Source organism: Monopterus albus, unplaced genomic scaffold, assembly GCF_001952655.1.
Source record: "Monopterus albus unplaced genomic scaffold, M_albus_1.0 scaffold197.1, whole genome shotgun sequence".
NCBI lineage: Eukaryota > Metazoa > Chordata > Actinopteri > Synbranchiformes > Synbranchidae > Monopterus > Monopterus albus.
The window spans coordinates 235,787-256,648 of record NW_018128077.1 but is presented as its reverse complement, the minus strand read 5'-3'; the positions used below and the strand labels follow the sequence as shown (position 1 = coordinate 256,648).

The 20,862-nt window shown below is 41.0% G+C and overlaps 3 protein-coding genes across 10 annotated transcripts in view; 2 read left to right on the top strand and 1 right to left on the bottom strand.

Moving 5' to 3' along the window:
* gss (glutathione synthetase) overlaps window positions 1–9,988 on the bottom strand; it is a 20,750-nt gene extending 10,762 nt beyond the window's left edge. For 3 of the 4 annotated variants that reach the window (XM_020617951.1, XM_020617950.1, XM_020617953.1), the window contains exons 1-12: window positions 9,807–9,988; window positions 7,935–8,076; window positions 6,736–6,881; window positions 5,787–5,862; window positions 5,005–5,144; window positions 4,542–4,658; window positions 4,271–4,351; window positions 4,036–4,113; window positions 3,838–3,907; window positions 2,843–3,037; window positions 2,056–2,137; window positions 1,364–1,553 (exon numbers count right to left, since the gene is read on the bottom strand). In XM_020617951.1, coding sequence (XP_020473607.1) covers window positions 1,364–1,553; window positions 2,056–2,137; window positions 2,843–3,037; window positions 3,838–3,907; window positions 4,036–4,113; window positions 4,271–4,351; window positions 4,542–4,658; window positions 5,005–5,144; window positions 5,787–5,862; window positions 6,736–6,881; window positions 7,935–8,066 — 1,307 coding nt within the window. In that variant the 5' untranslated portion in view covers window positions 8,067–8,076; window positions 9,807–9,988. Of the gene's footprint in view, window positions 1–1,363; window positions 1,554–2,055; window positions 2,138–2,842; window positions 3,038–3,837; window positions 3,908–4,035; window positions 4,114–4,270; window positions 4,352–4,541; window positions 4,659–5,004; window positions 5,145–5,786; window positions 5,863–6,735; window positions 6,882–7,934; window positions 8,077–9,774 lie in introns of all 4 variants that reach the window. The other variant, XM_020617952.1, reaches the window with a different exon arrangement.
* Window positions 9,989–10,139: 151 nt separating this feature from the next.
* Window positions 10,140–14,157, top strand: LOC109970390 (U8 snoRNA-decapping enzyme). Of its 3 annotated transcripts, none has more exons than XM_020617915.1 (5): window positions 10,140–10,211; window positions 11,333–11,464; window positions 11,685–11,725; window positions 13,356–13,602; window positions 13,719–14,157. In XM_020617915.1, the coding sequence occupies exons 2-5, from the start codon at window positions 11,333–11,335 to the stop codon at window positions 13,962–13,964; spliced, it is 666 nt and encodes a 221-aa protein (XP_020473571.1). In that variant the 5' UTR covers window positions 10,140–10,211; the 3' UTR covers window positions 13,965–14,157. The 3 variants fall into 3 exon arrangements, with proteins under 3 accessions (XP_020473571.1, XP_020473568.1, XP_020473569.1); XM_020617912.1 differs by lacking the exon at window positions 10,140–10,211 and adding an exon at window positions 10,960–11,176; XM_020617913.1 differs by lacking the exon at window positions 10,140–10,211 and having other exon boundaries at window positions 11,201–11,464.
* Window positions 14,158–15,643: 1,486 nt separating this feature from the next.
* LOC109970396 (SLIT-ROBO Rho GTPase-activating protein 3-like) overlaps window positions 15,644–20,862 on the top strand; it is a 33,546-nt gene continuing 28,327 nt past the window's right edge. For all 3 annotated transcript variants that reach the window (XM_020617926.1, XM_020617925.1, XM_020617924.1), the window contains exon 1: window positions 15,644–15,827. The gene's annotated coding sequence lies outside the window, so the exon portion shown is untranslated. The remainder of the gene's footprint in view (window positions 15,828–20,862) is intronic.

Below are 20,862 nucleotides of genomic sequence, written 5' to 3'. Positions count from 1 at the left end.
CACTGCATTACATCCTGCAACACCTCGACTCCCCAGGGATGTACACATGGGCCCTCTTTGTGGACTTCAGCTCAGCCTTCAACACCATCATCCTGGACATCCTCCACTCCAAACTGACCCAGCTCACTGTGCCTGCCCCCACCTGTCAGTGTATTACTAGCTTTCTGACAGACAGGGAGCAGCAGGTGAGGCTGTGGAAAACCACATCCAAAACCACCTTACCCCACTACAGGTGCTCCCCAGGGATGTGTACTCTCCCCTCTGCTGTCCCTGGTAGGCTAGTGGTTAAGGTGCAGCGCTCTCGCCACTGCGGCCCGGGTTTGAATCAGGGTTGTGTCAGGAAGGGCATTTGGCGTAAAACGTGTGCCAAATGTAAACATGCAAGTCGTCAGTGTGACGATTCGCTGTGGTGACCCCTAAACGGGAAAAGCCGAAAGAATCTTTCACACAGCCTTATGCTGGTTTACTGTTTGCACATTGAGAGTTGATGTACCTGAGTCAAATTCCTTATGTGTCCGAGCCTGCCCTCCATGGAGGACCTGTACACCTCACAGGTCAAAAGGAGGACGGAAAGGCCGTCCTCCCCTCCGGACGGCATTACAGGTCACTGTGCACTAAGACAACCAGGCACACGGACAGTTTCTTCCCCCAGGCCATCACTCTGATGAACACTTAACCCACGACAGTATTAGACAATAACCCTCAGTGCAATACCTGTGTATATATACACTGTACAGATTTTATAGACTCGTACAGGTCTCTAGTACCCTGTTTTAAGTGCTCTATCTTTATCCCTAATTATCTCATTTCAATGAACATTCCTTTGTTGTCTGCATTGTTTACTGTTTATACTACTTTTTCTGCATTGTTTGCACTGTCTGTTGATGTTAATACCGCTATTTTGTAGCAGTCAAATTCCTCGTGTGTCCAACACACCTTGCCAATAAACTGATTTTGACTCTGATATGAACATCACTGTAGCTCAAGGTTAACAAGATAAAATGCCTTCATAGTTAATATATCCTCCGGTTTTTCTGTAGAGCATCCAAGAGTGTCTCCTAATCTCACAGCCAGGTCGAACCATAGACACGTTTTCCCTGGTATGCTGGCTCTGGGAATAAAGTCTATATCAACAAGTACTATACCTAGACTAAAATCCAAACAAACATTCGTTGACATAAAGATGAAATTTTCTGTTCCTGTGATATCTGCTCAGAGCACAGCTCTGAGATACTGAGCAGCACTTGAAGCTGAAATTAACCAACCAGCCCTGAAAGCAATAAGATGCTTATTAAAATCTCCCAATCTGTCACAAATCCACACAGACAAGACATTTTAAACTAATGAATTAGTGATTACAAACCGGACATAGGCTCCAAACACTCCCAGCTCACTGAGACAGTTACTGATTTTGAGGGGAGCATCTCGTCTCAGCAGGTAGTTCTGCACTGGGGTGGGATGGATCTTATCCATCAGAATGTAGGCCATCCTCTCTGTGCTCCCCTTCACTGCCTCCAGGACCTGGCAGATCTCAGATCCATAAATGTTGTTACCTAGAAAGATAGTGTCATCATGAAGTGTTGGTAAACCATCAACACAGACTGTAAAGGCCCTTGAGGCAAATTTGTGATTCGTGATACTGGAGCTGTGTAAATAAAATGTGCCTTGACTTGAAATATGTTCCAACTTGCTGAAATGCTGCCAATATAGTGGAAAGAAAGAAAATACAGAAACCCTTAGGAATTACTTATTTTCTACAGGTTGCAGAATACAGGCATCAGAATTCACCCCACAAATCAGAATTCATGCTCCTGCTACCTTCCTAGAATGGTTTCAGTGCATTTGCCATCTATACAACTTGTGGTATTCACAACACTAGCTGTGGTGTACAGTATACTGCCACGTAGTTACAGACATTCCATGTTCTTCCCACAACGTTTTATTCATTTTCACCAATTAGATGTATTAAATTTTAATATTACCTTTTACTTGAGGAGCCTGCACAGACCCTGTTCTATGATATATTAATTTATATAGATGTTTCTCTCTTTGTACCTCCTCCTTCTCGCTGAGGCTTCAGGACAAATCGATCTGGTGCTGCCAAAGCCATTGCTACTGTTTTGTCACCCTCTGGGCCCTGAAGACAGCAACAACAAAAATAAATAAAGAAAAAAGTTCATGTTAACATGGAGTTTTACAATGCAGTGATTTTACTTTAATATTTTCTAGACACTTCTGAGTGTGAAAACAAGAACGCAAGGTAGATTAACAGGACCATCACCAGGTGGTGTCCCGCTGGGACAGTCATGTGACTAAATGAAGCCATTCTATCTCCTGAAATGAAAAATGTACTTCTGTGCTCCACCCCTTTAACCTAATCTTAATCCATGTAGTTATGTGTGGCTTATATACAACTCCACAATAAGACCTTGCAGTGACTATAGGTACATCTCCTGTCTGTTATAAGATCATTCCTACATCCTCAGGTGAACCAAAAGTCATTCCGTTTGACCAAGGACATAGTATGTTTCAAGTCTCACATTGGCCCTGAGGACCAAGGACAGTGGTGGAGGAGCCATGACCAAGGATACACTAGACCATCCTTGTTGCAAGTTTTTTTGATCTATCAGAAATCAGTTGGTGATTGGACACTTCAAATGAAGGACGTCTCATGTCATTAATAACGTGTTTCCTCAAGTCTTCTCTCCTCACGTTTCCCTCTTATCTTTTCTTTGTGTCTTACAACGGCAGGACTGAGACACAAGGAAAAGAGGCAAGTGAGGGAAACAACAGTCCTTATAAGAGACATGACATGTACCCTATGTATACATCAGGTTCCCACCATGTCTAGATTGTAGAGGCCAGCGAACGTTGCTCTGATCTGCTCCACTGCTTCAGGCTGCTCGGGGAAGAACTTCTCCAGAACTCCAGGTCTTGTAAGTACCTGCTGGACTTTCTTGGTTCCGGCCAGGTGGGTACCGATATCTGGACACTTCACAGCCAGGGAGCGCTCCATCAGAAGACGAGCATCCCAGGCCTACAGTTCAAAAAACACAAGTCTGATTCTGGACCCGGACTTGTCTCTATACTTTATATCATCACACAGTTCGACAGGATACAACATGATTTATGTATCCTGATTGATCTAGTTCTATACACTTCATTGCATTCAATATGATAAAACCAACAAGTTTGAAAAGATATGTCTGATGACTGAATAGCTTGGCATTAATCAACCTGCTTACATAAACATGCATTGTTAGGCTGTATGCTAATGAAAGAGAATTTATTATTTTGTTAGAAGGTGGAAGCAAAGGTGCATGTCCTATAAAATGGAACTAACTGGGAATCTACATTAAAAAAAGGTGAGTGGAATGGAAGCGCTACTGAGGCACAAACCAACCGTTCAGCTGTCTCTGTTATTAGAACCAGCTGCCTGTTAGCAGCTGCCACATAAACCGTCTTCAACAGACTGACTGACTGAAGCAATTTACTAGACAAAAAGCTGTTTTATGTAGGTTCCCCAGTAATTCATTTGCGTGTTTTTATTTAACGATTTATTGATTTTATTCCCCCCGATACTGTGAGGGAAAAAACTCAAACCTAGGTCTCACTCATCATTAGTGGTAAAAATGGAAACTTAGTGGTTCAGTGAGACTGGTGAGTGATGGATGACAGAAACACTTCTAAAAAGTCCTTTCTATGTGGACTGGCTTTAACTGTTTCATCCCCAAATAAAATGGGGATGTCTGCATAAAGTACAACTTTCCAGCTTGACTGCATTTCTCACTGAGCAGCTAATATTACAATGATTAGGGTTAAGAAATATGTTAAGACCTGTTCAGAAGCATAGTTCTGTGGCATATAGCCGTCCCTGAAGTACACCACTGCAACCTCTTGGCCACCACTGAAAAGAAAGTAACATCATGTAAGTACAACTGACCATAATCACCTCTTACTGCCATGCTATAATGTATGAGGAACACATTTTATAAAGTTTATTAATGTACATTTAACTGACAGAAATAGACTCACACAAAGAGCCTCTTGTCCTGATCGAGGCGTCCTGTTTCATAAACGTCGTCAAAGCGCCTTCTTATTGTGGGAATGTTTCTGAAAGGTGGTGAACACAGGGTGCTGGTTACATACATACAATACAGCCCCACTTCAGTCTGCAGCCAGATGGACTAATGGTTCACAGGACTAAGAATACAAAAGCAGACATTACAAGACATGACAATGACAGGAAGACAACACTGGCTGACCTCACCTCTTCCACAGTTCTTTCTCAACATATCGCTGATCCAAGATGTTCCTTTGTTCGCCTTCCACCAGGAACATGACGACTGCCCTGTAATGACAACCACAACTCATTCAACACTACTGTTAAACAGTACTGATCAGCACACTCAGATTAAAATATAATAACGGACACTTCTCTGCGTTCATTTGAGTAGGGCTACATTAATACAGAAAACCCTGTGTGAGAGATAGAGTCATTTTAACACATTTAACACAGTGGTCAGAGTTTAGAGATTCACCCTTGTGATCCATAAAGGTCCCAGGCTTTTGCAACCGCCACAGCCAGACCTGCCGCAGGGTTGTTGTCTAGGATGCACTGACTCTCCTGCATCCGTCCGGCCAGCCTCAGGATCTGTCTGTTGAGCCAGAGGACAGCCACGTTTGGCACAACAAAATCATACCAAATTATATATTATCATGTTGTGGCCTGTACAAAAGATTTTACACAGTGGGTGAGAGACAATTTATGGTTTTGTCTTCTGTTCTTCTTTAAACACAGGAGAAGTAGCAGCATGAAATGCTTGACACTGGACCAAATCTGACAACCTGAGGCAGCTGGGTAACTGTTAACGTTGAGTCCTAGTAAATGAGCTATTTTTCATGAAAATTCTAGTTGACCAGAGGTTTTTCCATGAAAGTTACAAACAGTTAAACCATCATAAACAACACCATCTTTGAGTGACAGGCTAATCATAGGTTTACCGGTGTACATCTGGCGTGCGCGATGAGAGACCACCAAAACTGGCAGCGATGGTGTTGATCTCTATCTGCTTCAGAGACGACGTCCCGTCCTCTCTCTGGTCCAGCATGTAGTCGGACCGATTGAGACCCAACACAACAGACTGAGCAGAAGGCAAAGAAACATGACTTGAACCACTTAGACCATTAAAAGGCACATGAACAGTCTGCTCTGTGCAGCCTTGTAAGTCAGAACTTGAGCCATCTGGTCCATGGTATTGTGCACAGCTAAAACAATTTGTCTTTTAATGAACTAGTCAACAGACATTATATAGTGAGAAAGATTCCAAACTCTCAATAAACTGGATTAAAATTTCATTAGGATGAAATATCTCTTTATAACATAGAATAAAATGTCAATACAATTACTGATGTAAATTCAAATGTAATGCCTGGACCTTCCATTGTTTCTCTTTGTCAGAAGACTGTCCATCTCTTCACCACTAATCTTATTCTCCTGTACACGGTGTGTCTCCATTATTTTCTATGCTGTGTCCACTCTTGCTTGTATTTGTTCTACTACACTGATGCACTTTAACCCTAAAATGTTATAGCTTTGCACAGTCATGCATATCAAGACTTTCAGCGCTTGACCGGACTGTAAAACTGAAAAAAGACAGACATCACATAGCCTTTATTCTAGGATTCTAATAATTCAAATCATATTTGTCGTTTTGTGTTACAAGCAGCATAATAATGCTTAGTAACTGGCATTACTATAGACTGACAGAGGCAAGCTTCCATACCTGAGACCTTCCTTCTTCCAGGATCTGTTGGTGGATCCTGAACAACCTCGCAGTGAAATCATCCACTGCAATGGTGCTACAAACAAAGAAGGTCACTCAGTTAGAGCTCTGACAACAACCCATTTACAACATCACATTATTTTTGATTTGTAATAATAGAAGTTATACGATAACAGTCCCATTTTGAGAATGCAACAATAATGTGATCTTTTGGAGAAGTTTTGTCTTGTATGCTATGATGCTAAAAGAAACTACACAGCATAGACTAACAAATTCATTTCCACACTATTGAGGAGGCATTCATTACAAGAGGCAGCTAGGCCCTTTGCAGACATGCACAGACATCCTGAAATTATCTGGACATTACCTGGAGGAGCTGTATGTTAGAATGCAAAATGTCCAAGTCAGTTGGCCTGAACCTTAAATGGACTTTATTCTGCCAGCTCCCCAGTACAAAGTCTGCGTAACAATTGCGTAATGCCTGCATGAGCTGGAGTGAGCCCATGTGAGAATACAGCAGTGTGTAGTGCAAGGTTTTCATGTCGAGCTACTGGGCGTGTTGATGATGTTCTACCATGTGATTGCTGTGAAACCATAAGAATACAAAGATCTGATGGTAAAGTTAAACGCACAACTACAGTGAAGATGACAACGAAAACAAACTGTAGACACGACTAGATTCAGGGACTTCTGTTGTCGAGAGGCGGCACTCAAATCATTAGACAATTCAATTATAAACCGTGTCATGTTCCACCTCCTGCATGCTCTACCCAGGGCCCCACTTGCATTAATCAAATGGAATATTTTCAGTAGACAAGAATCTGTCTGACATGCACCAACTCCTGTTGTGTGCTACTGTACATGTGTGAAAGGGCAACTCTGGACAATCTGCTGACCTGATTCTGTGGACTCTGCCTGTTGTTCATGTGTGAAAATGGCTTTATACTACCTAGCTAGAGCCTCTTTTAGAAAGTCTGGATCCTGGCTGATCTTGTCCACCAGCGTGTTGTAGTGAATCTGCACTGCCAGAGCCTGTTGGAACACAGCCTTTGGTACTGCCGTGGGGAAGAGTGTGAATGGAGCGTAAGTCACCAGCTGAAAAACAAGTGGTAAAATGCTGACATCAAGAAACTATTCATTCATAACACCAGTGCTGGTCACAGCATGGGAGAATGAAAACAGGCACAGCCCTGCAAATGCAAACATCCTGTGCAGCTAATGCAAATCCTAGTCCTACAGTAACATGACTTCACAATGAACCCGTCTGTTTTAGCAGCAACGGTTTAACTGGCCAGTTGATTAAGCAACTGGCCAGTTAAACACAGCCTTTGGTACTTCCATGGGGAAGAGTGTGAATGGAGCGTAAGTCACCAGCTGAAAAACAAGTGGTAAAATGCTGACATCAAGAAACTATTCATTAAAAACACCAGTGCTGGTCACAGCATATGAGAATGAAAACAGGCACCGCTTTTATTCCTATTTATCTCGTTTCACAATGAGCATTCCTTGCCTGTCGGCGTTGTTTACTGCCTGTTGATACTGCTTATTTTGTATGGTTTGGACTGTTTGTTACTTTTTAATACTGCTTAGTTTGTTATATTACTCAGCCTTATGTTGTTTTACTGTTTACTTGCCCCTTGCATGGGGATATGTATATACACCGTGAGAGCCGATGTACCAGAGTCAAATTCCTCGTGAGTCTGACACACCTGGCCAATAAAGCTGATTCTGATTCTGATTCTTTGGGTTACGACAGAGAGTAACATGAAGTAATAGCATTTTATTGTAACTAAGTAATTTCATCTTGTCTTATACTTGTATAGGGCTTTATCTATGCACTGCAGCACACTCAAAATGCTCTTACACTACTTGGTCATTCACCCATTTGTACTGCCAAGCACTCACACATTCACGCACCAGTGTCACTGCACTAGGAACAACTGGGGGTTCAGTGTCTTGCTCAAGGACACTGACACATGGACCAGATAAGCCAGGAATCTGGTTAAGAGACAACAGGCCTGTACAAAAGATTTTACACACTGAATTGACGTGTTCTTTCCCCCGTGATTCTAATTTCTGCCATCAAGCAGCCCTAAAAACAAGGTTGCTGAACTGGCAGGAGGTTTGTCCATGTCAGACACTTCTCACCTCAGAGGAGTTTGAGGCCTCATGGATTCTCATTAGGACACCCTGCAGAAGCGCTGCATCTTTTGCCACATCCGCCAAGTCTTTAATCAGTGCAGTATTCATCAGGACCTCATCTGGTATCCACTGGGCCATTATGACTCACCTGAGATATGAATAACAGTAAATATCTATGGTAAAACAGTACAGAAGTCCAATACTAAACTGGGTAACACCTTGCTGCCAAAATAGAAACAAGAGGATCTTTAGTTCCATTAATTCATGTGCCTTCATAATTTATGTAAAAAGTCAATGGGAATGATAAGCAGGTTCCAATTCAATATTTAGAGGTGACCTTTCTGTTTTGTTTTACATAATATGTTAATAAATTATTCTGCACACTCAGCAAAGGGGCATTACTACAACTAGGCTGGTGCAAATAATTCTAATGATAAAATATCCTAAAAGTAATTCCAAAACTTATTATTCCTTGTACCATTATTATTGTTCTTAACATAATATTAATTAGGATTAGGGCTGTGTATTGGTTAAGAATCTGGTGATACAATATGTATCACGATGCAGGGGTTATGATTCAATATAATGCAATACAGTAATCAAGGCAATACATTGCAGTTTTTTAAACCTAATTTTAGAAAAACTGTAATAAAATAAGCAACACAGTATCATATGTATAAAATCTCCTGTAAGAAAGTTTACTTTTGTATGCAATCAGAACAGGAATCTGCATTTGCATTTGTTACAGTCACTGTAACATCCAACAACATAGCACTACTTGGCATGTGAACTATTAAGTAAAATTTGATACTGTGTTTTTAGCATTCGATACAGTATGGCAAAACATAATATTGCAATACTCAAGTGTATAGATATTCTCTTAAACCCCTAATTAGCGCTGCAAGATAAATCGTTTTGTGAGCATGACTTACATCCCTTGCGATCTAGTATCCCGTGACAATAATTCTACTGTATTTGTACTAGCAGTGAGATGCCTCACTAAGCTTGTGTTAACCAATAACCACGAAACACGCTTCATTTCAGCCTCAATTGCTAATCGGCACTAGGTGTAGGGGGCAGGCAGCGCAACGTTTGAAAAATATCTGCAGGGGGCACAGAATTTCTTTCACAATGCCCAACATGTTGGATTCGTTTTTTTTAATCATTCTCCTCCTCCTCCTATAGCTTGTCACCTGATGTACTGCATTTCTTCTTCTTCTTCTTCACATTGTGCACTGCATTTCTTCTTCTTCACCTTATGCACTGCATTGCTTCTTTTTCGTGTTATGAACTGCATTTCTTCTTCATGTTATGAATTGCATTTCTTCAGGTTTAGCGCTGCATTTATTCTTCCCTTTTGAATTGTGTTTATTGGCGGTTTGCAAGCCAACCTAAGGTGCATTACCGCCATCTGCTGGGCTGGAGTGTGGAACAACAATAGAGCCGAACGCATCTTAGCGAGGAAAGGCTTGTTTTGATACAAGGCATCTCTCTGCTAATGCAAAACGTGACAATCATTGTCACCTGAAACCCGGATGACACAGAGATCTAAATCACGCTTACAAATCGACTGATTGATGTCGTCCAGCCTGTAGCAACTAATCAGCATAGGGGTTTACCAAGATGCTTTACACGAAAATAGATAGAGATGCATACACAACAATGTAATACATAATAACAAAACAAGATTAAACACAACAAAACATTCATATGTTGACAAGATAACATTAAACCGATCAGAAAGATGCCTCTTGTGTTATACCCTACACTTGTAGGGTATAAAGTCATCTAGCTGAGTTTGATCAGGTAACGTTACACACGCTCAACACCGCCAGCTAACACTCACTGAATGGTGGTAGAAGCTAATTGGATGTTTACCTCCACGCTACACGGCTTCAATGTTTTGTCTCCCGCTGGAAAAAAACCTTCACAGACAAAATACATAAGTCTGCGGTCCCCAAATACTTTTACTGGTTTACGTCCACTACTTTCCGGTGTCGGTAACCATTCAAAGACACACTGCTGAAATGTCAACACATCCCCCTGTTCCGGAGGACGCAATGCTGATTGGTCGTTTAAGATCATAGTTGAGACCTACTATTAGCTGGACAGAAAAACCTGCTTTGTTCAGCCAATCAGTGTTCCAAACGTCATCAAAAAATTATTAAGTCCGGCCCAGCAGAGCAGTAATGATCATGGTGAGTGAGCTTTATCATGTTGACAGAAGGATGAGACAGCGCTTAGTGAAATCACGTTACCTGCAATGAGGCATTTCTGTGGCAGGTAATGTGAGTGGTTTATGTTTGTTCTGTTTGCCTTCACCATAGCATGTATTAGCAGTAATGTTTTTCACCAAAGGAGAAGAACACGTCGATTCAGTGGGGAAGTTGCCCCACTCAGGTGTTTTTGTCTATATACTGGAAAACTGAAATATTGTTATATTAACGCAAGGTATCCAATAGTACACTGTGTGAAGGATGTTATGTTTGCATGTTTCGACTATTTCTGCCTACTTGGCAGCAGAATTGTAAATAGCTAGTGTTCGGTCTTTGCTCTTTGCCTGTGAAGACCTTTTGCTTTCTGTATGCACTGATCCCTTTGGTGAAAGTTCATGATTAAACAATGAAAGATCTTGTGTTCTTGACTTTATTATTTGAAAATTTCCATATCACCATTTAGTATATACACTATGGACATGCACAAACAAACCTATTTTGGGGGTGTTATAACAGTAAATTGTTCCATATCAGTTTTATATCCTAGAATTAAAAACAAAATCAAAGGACACACAAGTATCACTATCAGAGCTTTTTTTTTCAGTGAAATATGATGTCTCTGTATGTGTAATCAAATAATATTTGCTGCTTTACATTTTATTTTGCAAAACAGACAATAATGGAAATATCCCTAGGGTTAAAGGCTAAATAAAACATAATCAGTAAATGAATAAAGTAGGAAAACAACAATTATTAAAATGAATTTAACTTTACTAAAATCTGACAACACTATGGGGAAAACATGCAGCATGAGGACAGTTGTTATCCTAGCAGTAGTATGCAATGAGCTACTGACAATGAAAAGTTCAGTCAAGGGCAGGGATTTCCCCCAGCTGTCAGCCAACTCCACACCAACAGAGGGAGCTAAAGTGCTTTGATAAGTCACATAGCTCTCCTTTTAAGCTTCCTGGTTCTGCAAAGTCTTCTGGGATTTTTTTCTGCAAACAAGCCCACAGGCCTTCAAGTTATTCAGTAGGTTTCACTGAAGAGTCAGTTATATGAATGTATGAGGAAGGAAGAGAAATAAAATGATGTCACATTGTTAGCACGTCAGGAGGGCAGCCGTCCAGACTGATCAGAAATCACTCAACTGTGATTGTGTAACTTGGTTTGTGTGTATACTTGTAGATGGCAAGCGGACAGCTGTCGAGAGCCGAGGCGTTGGCAAGTCCAGGCTGCAGGCATGCATGTCACGTGATGCTCTTCTCTGACACGAAAATTCAGCTGTTTGGGAGAATTCCCATCAGACACATAATACTAGTGAGGAAGAGTACTATGTGTATGCTTGAGGTTATGCGTGTGCATGTGTCTTACACAGTATCTAGTGTATGAATGTGAATGGGTTTAAATATGCACTTATGTTTTTAACATTTCGGCCTTTTTGCAATAAAACACCCTCTGTGTGTGTACATGTCTGGTTGTGTTTGTGTATCAATGCATCAGTGTGTGAGAGTATAATGTCCTCTGTCACTTCCCACAGATGCAGATGCGCTTTGACGGTCTATTGGGTTTCCCTGGCGGGTGAGTCTTTCCTGGTGCTGCTTTATCCTTTAATGTGCACAGGTATGTTTGGTTCACACAGGTCATTTGTGAGTCTCACTTTTTCTTCACAGACTCCTGTCAACAGATAGAAGCCTTTACACGTTCACAAAATGTGACCAGAATACTCATATCACAAGGATGAACAGATAAGGAAATATGCATGACAGGTTCTTTTGTGTTAAACACCATTTAAAAGCTGTAACTGTCAGACACATAGTGCTTAATTAGCATTCAACTTAATATGAATCACTTGTGCCTTTGTATCTGTGATTTACAGTAGTCGCTGCCAGAATTTCTGTGGCATCATTCGCCAACACAGTGAAATTATGTAACAAGGCAAGAAAAGAAAAATCTGAATAATCATGATGACAAATATAAATCAAAGGAAACTGCATAAGCAAATTGGAACAATGGTCAGAAGCATCAGTGTCCCAGAACCATACTACATACCAGTATGTTCTCTGTATTGTATTATTGTCTTAATATAATTTTTGTAGGTAGCATAAAAAAAAATTCACAAGTAAGCAGCAAACTGTTTAAGATTTGTTATTTTTTGTTTTATGAGGTGTTCACACAGCTCCTTTACTAACCTTCAAAATGTTTTATCCAGCTGTGAGTAGTACACTCAAAAGTCAAGCATTTTCAATGTGCATACTGACTTTTTAGCCATGCGGCGTAGCTCTACAGATGGCAGTGTCAGCCCATCCACCACTATGGTTCAGACTGAAACATAGTTAACAGTTACTGGAGAAATGTTCATGAATGTTTGTAAAGACATTTGTGGTCCCCAAAAGATGAATGGTGCTGACCCTGGTGATCCTCTGAATATTTCTCTAATGCAACAAGAAGGTTGACATTTGTGGTTTCATGTGAAATAATGTATCTCAACAACAAAATACATTTCTCATTAGCCATAGCATTGTCACAATACTGATGTTAGCCTTTACCTCAAAGCCCTGCTGTGCCTCAGTACAGCCTCGTACAGCCGCCACTATAACTATAGTCTCTTCTCTTACACCTTCTTCTTCTATGGACCAAAGGGGATCCAATTGTGAAACAAATATTTGTGTCTTGTCAAAATTAGCATGTTAGCACATGCACTTTAGCATTTAGCTTAAAGATAGGTTGTGCCAAAGTACAATCTCAGCGTTGCTAGCATGGCTGTGTACTCTCTGAGTACATGTTGAGTGAGCACACTCAAAACCTGCTTAGAACAATTATGCAGTATGGACCTGGGAAACAGCACAACATTGACTAATGACATTTTGTTCAACACTATGAAAATTTTTCTCAATCAGAAATGAAAGATTCAGAAAAGAATTGGACAGAAATGTTTTCATTTCTTACACATCCTCTGAAATGAAGACGTCATTGGCTAGTTTCAGTTCTTTTGTGCCTAGGATGTGATCATTTTCACTTGCCTCTAAGGCCAAGATCCACTGATTTCAGGAGTGGCTCAGAAAGGCACTTTTGGGCTTTAAAATTGAATGAGCTTGTCAGTCAGCTTTATCTATTTACATATTCACTGAGGAGCCTCCGGAGAGCAATACAGCTGGGATTGTTTATCTATTGACTGTGACCTTTGACCCCCCCATCTCTCATACTTCAGATTTGTTAATCCATTGAAGGAGACGCTGGAGACTGGCCTGAGCAGAGAGTTATCAGAGGAGCTAGGTGTGGCTCTTCAGATATCAGTAGAAGATCATGTAGATTCTTGCCATGCCCCTGCTTCGTCCCCTTCCTCCTCCTCCTCGTCTCGTTTTATCACTCACTTCTATGTGAAAAAGATTGAGGAAGAGCAGATACGAGAGGTGGAGAGAGCGGCTGCAACCACTGCAACAGATCATGGCCATGAGGTAATGTGTGTGTGTTTGTGCTTGTCCTTTTCCTTCTAGGCTGACCGATTGCAGCCATTTACCTGATCTCACACTCTGATCCTCATCACCTGTTTTCCCTGTCGTTCCATTTCCAGGTGCTGGGAATGGTCAGAGTCCCACTCTACACCACAAAAGGCGGGGGAGGTCTCTCTTCTTTCCTGTCGCACTCATTCATTGGCAACGCACGCTCCCAGCTGGTCAACACTCTGCTGCGGTTCAACCTGGTTGCCCCCGAGGAGCTACACAAAGCCCTCACACACTCTATGAAGATACACACACACACCGGAGAGGACCTGCGAGCTGTCACCACACTGATAAAGCCGAAGACGAAACTGTTTTGAAACACACCTGGACGTGCATGAGCACATCCTCCTAAGTGTGCACATAAATTCAGCAGCACAGTTCTTCACTCATGCACACTGTCACGCCGACTCTGAGCTGGTGACTCATAATTGTATATCTTACACCAAACAGTTCAGGGGGAAACATTATCAACTGCTTTGCCATTAATGGAAATAAAATCTCTCACACTGTCCGTCGTTTTCAAGCCTTCTCTGTTACTTTACTGCTTTTTAATAATCAGCATGATTTCAAAGGGAAAAACTGATAATATGATTTGAACACAATTGTTATTATAGCACTATCTTAATTTTATAATTAAGATGACATTTTAACAGTCCTAGGAATTTTGACAGGTATCTAGTTAGCATCTTGCAGTGCATTCAAAATAACAGGCAAAGAGGAAAACGCAAAAAGTGAACAGAAACCTACAAGACATCACACAGAGCTGTACTACCTAATATGGTCATTCATGGGTGACTTGTGGCATTGTGTACCAGGATCAAAGGGGCATGATCAGCAGAAAAATACCAGGTAGAATTCTTCCTCTGTCTTTGTGCTGTTCACATTTTTGATGGCTTCATTTACAATGTTATAGCGCAGCATTGCTGATGCAGTCCACAGATTACATACATCCATGACATTCTATATAGCCTGCAGGCGAAGATTTGATTCAGTTTAAGTGTACCCTCGGTGCACATAATGCGCTTGCACCAGATGTTCGTAACCTCATTCCCAGACAATATTACTGGCAGTGAGAAAGAGCAAAGACATGATGCTGCCTAATGTACAATGTGAATCGTTCTCTTTAGTAGTGAACTTGACATGCTGACTGATTTGTATGTGGACAGCGAAGAACAACAGGGTGAGAGAAAACACTTTCTCTTTGTTTCATTAATCATGCAGCAGGTTTACTCCATTGTATTCAGTATGACAAATCAACCTTAGTGTTTGAAAAATCCCATCTTTTATTCAGCTTTATAATACAATACACTTAATGGAGATTATTGCATCTTATATAATGGAAGGTGCATCCATTAGCCTTAACTGCATACAGACTGATTCATCTTTGGCCATGTGTTAATAAAAAAAAAATGATGCTGGTGCAATAAACGTGTAAAGTCCAACGAGATCTGTTGTCAGTATCATGATCAGAGCGTGTCTTTCTCAGCTGTCAGGAGGAAAAATGCACCACATCCGGAGCAACAGACAGGAAGCACAGGAGACAGGTACTATGAAACCCTGTTGTCTGTGGTTGTGTTTATGCATGCCTGTGGGCCTTTGTATGTTCGTGGAAACGATTGCATCTTGCACAAGAGTGTGAAAAGGAAGGATGCTGTGATGTGACGGTGTAAAGGCAACTAATACAAGGTCGTCAGAAAAAACATTTGGAAAGAGAAAGAAATGGAGGGATGGAGGAGGAAGGGAGGGCAGTGCAGGCGAGAGATGGATGATGGAGGGAGAGAGAGAGTGGGATTGAGGGATGCTGAGGGAGAAAGACAGTGTATTCATAGCAGCAGCGGTATTTATAGCCACCCAGGAGAGGAGAGCGGGGGAGGCGTGGCCTGGGTTGTGGCTTTCACACTGCTTCACAAGGCAAAGAGGGAGGGAAGGGGAGGAGAGAGGCAGCTCTGGTGGCAGTGAGAGACGGTGAGAGGGGAGGATATTTGGCATATTTGGCAGGAGAGGGAAGAAAGAGAGGAGGGAGGGCTGTTTTTGAGCGTGTGCCTGAGAAATGAGAGAGAGCGAGAGGGGAGGGAAGTGAGCTGAAAGAAATGTCAGATTCAAACACACTGTTCTCTGTGTGTGTGATAGAGACAACGAGAGACCAGAGAGAAAGAGACAGGAGAGGACCACAAAGTGAGGTATGTAAGGCTGTCACGCTGCTCAATCCATAACAGCCGGTGTCTAAATAGAAATTTATGTGTGTGCATGCCTGTGTATATGTGTGACTAAAGTGAGTCTGTCTGTGTTTATATATAGTTTAGTGTTTAAACGGACACTGTATTCACTTGGGGTTTCTAAGTGGACAAGTGGATGAAGGCTACTGAGTGGTAGGGGTATCATTTATGTAATATGTGTGCAACATTCTCATTGTTTGTTTACATGCTTGTATAATTGACATGTTTATGTGGCTATTGTGTGGAGCACCGCTACATTGCCTTGACCAAGTGTGTGTGGGTTGGGGGTTGGGGGGGGGCGACAGCCACTGTAGATATAATTCAACACTCCTCTGCTATTAGAGCAGTAGAACCCTAATTCCCCACTGTGTTTATCACCTACACTACTGACAGATCCTTCACATTTTGTCGGTTGTTATAGGATGAAGATGAGCAATTGACTTAAACCAGCTGGTCAGAGGCATCCCCTTTGTATTCATGGTTTACAGTGCAATAACAAAGACTGTGACCATAATGTGACAGAGCAGCCTGACTTCAGATATTCTAACATTAAAGGCTTTTTTTAAAAATTTGATAACCTGAACTTTTCTTAACCCTAGAAGGAAATCCAGTGTCAGCATCCGGTGCTGTTTCTTAAAGATACTTACAGTTGTGCTAATATTATGACTCTTGGTTGAGTCATACTCAGCTCTCCACACTGATTTTACTCATAGCAAAGCAGATCACAGGCTGAAATACTATACTTTTAAGAACTGCCCTCAGCAAAGCAAGCCCAGTCTGGTCTAAGATGCATCTCCCTGACCTCAGACAGCTTGGTGGTTGACTAGCTTCACTGCATTAAAACCACAACGGAACCACTTGTTTAACACAGACTCTTTAATTTATAAGATGCTAAATACTCCGCATACCAGGAAGAAACATATGACAAATTCTGTATTTCATTTGGTGCATTTGCTGTACTGGCATGTGTATAAAATGTTTCTGATCTCATCCACCCTCCCAAGCAGAGGTTCATGTGTAAGCTGTGGTGGGCAACATGTGACACCGCAAGAACATGAACATATAATTTTCCTCCAGATTTGAAACAATGCAAGCAATGTTAGCAGTTACTTGGCAATATTTTTCTAGAGGTGTAAGAAGAATTCAAACCTTTTACTTCAGTAAACGTAGAAGTAGCATATAAAAGTTAGCATCAAAGTACCTGCAGTGAAAGTACTCACTGTGTTATATAATAGAGTATTGTAAGCATCGCTCTAATATTGCAGCTGTTAAAGATGGGCTTGCTTTTAATTACTTTACACACTGCTTGGTAGCAATAATAATACGTAATGATTTTTAAAAAATATATTTTGCATAGTAACTAAAGCTATCAGATAACTGGAGCACAAACCTCAGATTGTAGATTAGCAAACTTGAGCAAATTTCACTTTTTCACAGTGACATTTATTCATTCTGTACATGCTATATGTAGTCCAGAAACTAGGAGCCAAAATGACAGTAGAACCAAACCTAAATTGACTTCTAATTAACTCTGGCTTAGAAAGTTCCAAGGAAAATGCTGATGGAGAAGTGGAGGTTTCAGCAGGGCCAGAGGAGTGGATGTGTGCAGCCAGCCTTTCATCCCTCACAGTGTCCAGCTGTGGAACTGTTTTCATTTCACTTTTAATTCTTTTTTGTTTTTTTGACCTCTGGCAGGACCTATAGGCACGCATTCCACAAGCATTACCTGTAAATGATCCTCTACATAAAACTGAGACATGTAGACAGTAGCGAAAAGTTTTCTGTGCCCTTTGGCTTTAATTTCTCAGCACTGTTGAATGAAAAATTGCCTTTAGTGCTGTTTCAAAGACGTGCCATGCCAGAATCTGAAAGGCACCTTATACTGTGTGTACAATAGACTTACTCTGCTACTGGCAAAGACTATTCATTTTCACTCTCTTGGAAATGTACACCTTTTTACTATATGTGTGATACTTAGCCAGTGGTGGCCACATTTTTTATGTGATGACTTATGTGCTGTTTGCCTATGCCACCTTTGAAACTAATAATCCCTGTGTGTTTTGGACATGATATAAACCAGGACTAAACAGCTGCTGAAAAGTTTCAGTGAGAGTCGCAGGTATACAGACTAATCCTCTACATATGGTGCAAGAGAGGGAACCTGTGCTATAGTTTCCTGTTTGCTACGACAGCTGCACAAACAGTAGTTGAGAAGGACATAGGAGAGTGGACTCTGGCAAGAAGCAGGCTTCGTCAGTGATATGCTGACTTTAGATTTTTGCTTCTTTGCATAGCTGATCATGCGTCGCCCTAAAACACCTGACGCGTTCTATGAAACCAGGGACCAGAGCCAGTATGAGGGTGCTCTACCTGTAGCAGTGCAGTCAGTTTGGCAGTATGAGCTTTGATCCGATGCACTTTGCAAACCAACAGCCAGTGAATGAGCCGATGTGTTCTCTAGCTTCCAGTGGTTCAAAGTAGATCAGAACATACAGGCTTAGAATCAGATTGGTTGTGCAGATTTTAGCTTAAAACCAGACTATGGAACATGTTGGCCTCTTACAAAATGAAACGTTATTTGTTAAAATTTGTTAGCAATGAAAGTCACTGTCACACAGTTCACAGTCAAGCTGCTACAGCCTTACTTTGTCTAGTATGACCACTAGCTTCTGGTAGCTAATGCCAGCTTTTGTTAGCAATCTTCAGATAGATTTTGCTTTATACCCGACACCGCTGAGTGAGTTTATTGACTCACTTGTTCTGTTGTTTTTACATTTAGCATTAATTGCTATTTTTGGCCACTATTAAAGTTAGGTAGGCTCACTTTAAAGGACTACTGCAATAATATTGTGGTATTGCACTTTCATAGCTGGGATACTCAAAAGAGACCAGTTATGGTCAGAATCACTGCAGCAAAGGTTAGTGACACTATCTGGATATTTTTTTATACCTTTGCAGTGACAACAGCCATGACTGGAGGTATTATGTTTTTGAGTTGTTCGTCCATCCGTTTACCCCATTCTTGTGAATGCAATATCTCAGATATGCCTTGAGGCACCCCCCCCCCCAATAGAACCACAGATGACATTATACACCTAATCTACTACTCTAACAACCTGAGTACTATCACATCCTACATGATTACATCAAATTGATGGGTTCCCCTTGCACCATAATAGCCAAACAGTGTATATCTATCTCAATTAAAAAAAGAATATAAAAACAGTACCTTATGAAGGCAAACAGCTGCTGTTTCAATTTCATGTCAGTTTATTTTTATTTGTATAGTGCCAATTCACAACAACAATCATCTCAGGGCACGTTACATAGTAAGGTTTACAGTATTCTCAGTATTATACACTATTGTTCTACCATAAACTGAAACACATTTTATTCACCTGCTGAAACAACTACGGTACACATTGTGATGGAGCCTGTAGAATAAAAACAGCTGTAAGCTGTGACTTGACAGCTCAGGTTCTGTCTGTTGTTTATTATTTGGGCTTATTCCATTGCACTTCATGTCAGCGTTACACCCACAACCCACTCAGCAAGGTAACAGGGTGTGCATATAATATGAATCATTCTCAAATGCTTTGCTCTTGTTGTATATTTCATTGTTTAAAGGCATTTTGTGTTCAGTGTTATGACAAAGACTTCCAATACGATTGATTTTATTCTATCCAACCAAATGTTTTTAATCTCACTGCTTCCTCCTGCAGTGTAAATTGCAGAAAGATCTTTTCCAGATTATGCTTGTGTCTATAAGAGCCTCTCTAATCAGTCTGACACACAGATGAGTATCTCACCTGACTCATGTTAACATCAGTAAACATACAGCTGTTCCATTTCTGACAGCACAAATGAACATAAGATCATATTTGATGCTCTTGTGCATCCTGTTAACATATCAAATCAAATCAAATCAAATCAAATCAAATTTTATTTGTATAGCGCCAAATCACAACAAAAGTCATCTCAGGACACTTTACAAAGTAAGGTCTAGACCTTACTGTTATCAATATTATTACATAGGGAAAACCCAACAAATCCCCCTTGAACAAGCACTTGGCGACAGTGGGAAGGAAAAACTCCCTTTAACGGAAGAAACCTCGTGTTGCTTCCTGTCAGGCTTTTATTTTGATGCTACGTCCTGTTTTGTTTCACCACAGTTTTGGTCTTTTTACTTTCTTCATCACCCGCATTAGTTTCACCTGCTCATTATAGTTTGCACCGCATCATAAGCAGCCTTCACCCACCAATCCCAGCCAGATTGTTCTAGACGCCACCTCTCACTCTCCAGCATTTTTCGGTTTTGGTACTTTGTGTTTTTGACTCGGCTTGTTCCTCTGACTATTCTGTTCTGCCTTGCCCTCTTGCTTCAGACTGTCACTGTGTATAATTATCGGACTTCCCTTTGGACTACGTATTTGGATTCCTCTGCTGTATGTGTTTGCTGGCTCTGATCTCGGACTGTTTATACCGACCTGTGATTTTTGTGTTTCACCGTGTCTTGTATGGTTTTGTTTAGCGTTAGTTCTCTTATTAAAGAGACGGTTTTGTTTTACATTTCCTTGTCTGGCCTTTTAATTGAGTTCACCCTCAACATTTTTGGCAGCATAACGCGCCGATTCCTGACATGTGGTGTGTGCGTGTGTGTTTGTCTTTATATACTTGTGCGAACCAACCCCTGATGGAACACCTTTCTTGTGTGGACATTTCATTGGTGACTTTCACCAATGCGGTTTCTGTACTATGATGGACTCTAAATCCTGACTGAAAATCCTCAAACAAATCATTCTTGTGCAAGTGGTCACATAACTGCTTTGCAACAGCTTTTTCAAGGATTTTGGAAATAAATGGGAGATTGGATATTGGTCTATAATTAGCTAGGACACCTGGGTCAAGAGTAGGCTTTTTGAGTAGAGGTTTAATTACTGCAAGTTTAAAAGCCTGTGGAACATAACTTGTTAATAGAGAGAGGTTAATCAGATCTAGT